The sequence below is a fragment of the Sinocyclocheilus grahami genome, unplaced genomic scaffold (genome assembly GCF_001515645.1).
Source record: "Sinocyclocheilus grahami isolate Dianchi unplaced genomic scaffold, SAMN03320097.WGS_v1.1 scaffold20812.1, whole genome shotgun sequence".
Lineage (NCBI taxonomy): Eukaryota > Metazoa > Chordata > Actinopteri > Cypriniformes > Cyprinidae > Sinocyclocheilus > Sinocyclocheilus grahami.
In genome coordinates, this window is record NW_015518187.1 from 2787 (window position 1) to 3165 (window position 379).

The following is a 379-nucleotide window of genomic DNA, read 5'->3' on the forward strand; positions in this document are numbered from 1 at the left end:
TGAGAATCGAATCGTGAAATTTGTGTCAAAACCCAGCCCTAGTCCATTCCCCTTTCTGGGACTGAGGGGGTTGGTTCCCTTTATATTGGTTCTTTTTAGAAATCGATTACGAGCCGCTTGTAGAGCTTCTCCTGTTACTTTGAGATGCTACAATAGTGCGTTTAATGTAGTCGAGCTATAACTCGTGAGCTTTTTTCCTCTTTCTGAGACGACATGCCTGGAGGTTCACCGCTTGTTTGTTTCCTATTGTGTTCCTGCACAGGTCCATGAGCAATCGCCCCTCAAGGTGAAGAACTTCGGCATCTGGCTGCGTTACGACTCTCGCAGTGGGACCCACAACATGTACCGCGAGTACAGAGACCTGACCACGTCTGGAGCC

General features: G+C 48.5%; 1 protein-coding gene across 1 annotated transcript in view; it reads left to right on the forward strand.

Moving 5' to 3' along the window:
- Positions 1-376, forward strand: part of LOC107579853 (60S ribosomal protein L18a-like) — a gene marked incomplete at both ends in the record, with an annotated part of 3147 nt that extends 2771 nt beyond the window's left edge. The window contains one exon of the mRNA XM_016265643.1: positions 263-376. Within this exon, the coding sequence (XP_016121129.1) occupies positions 263-376 (114 nt within the window). The remainder of the gene's footprint in view (positions 1-262) is intronic.
- Positions 377-379: the final 3 nt, after the last annotated feature.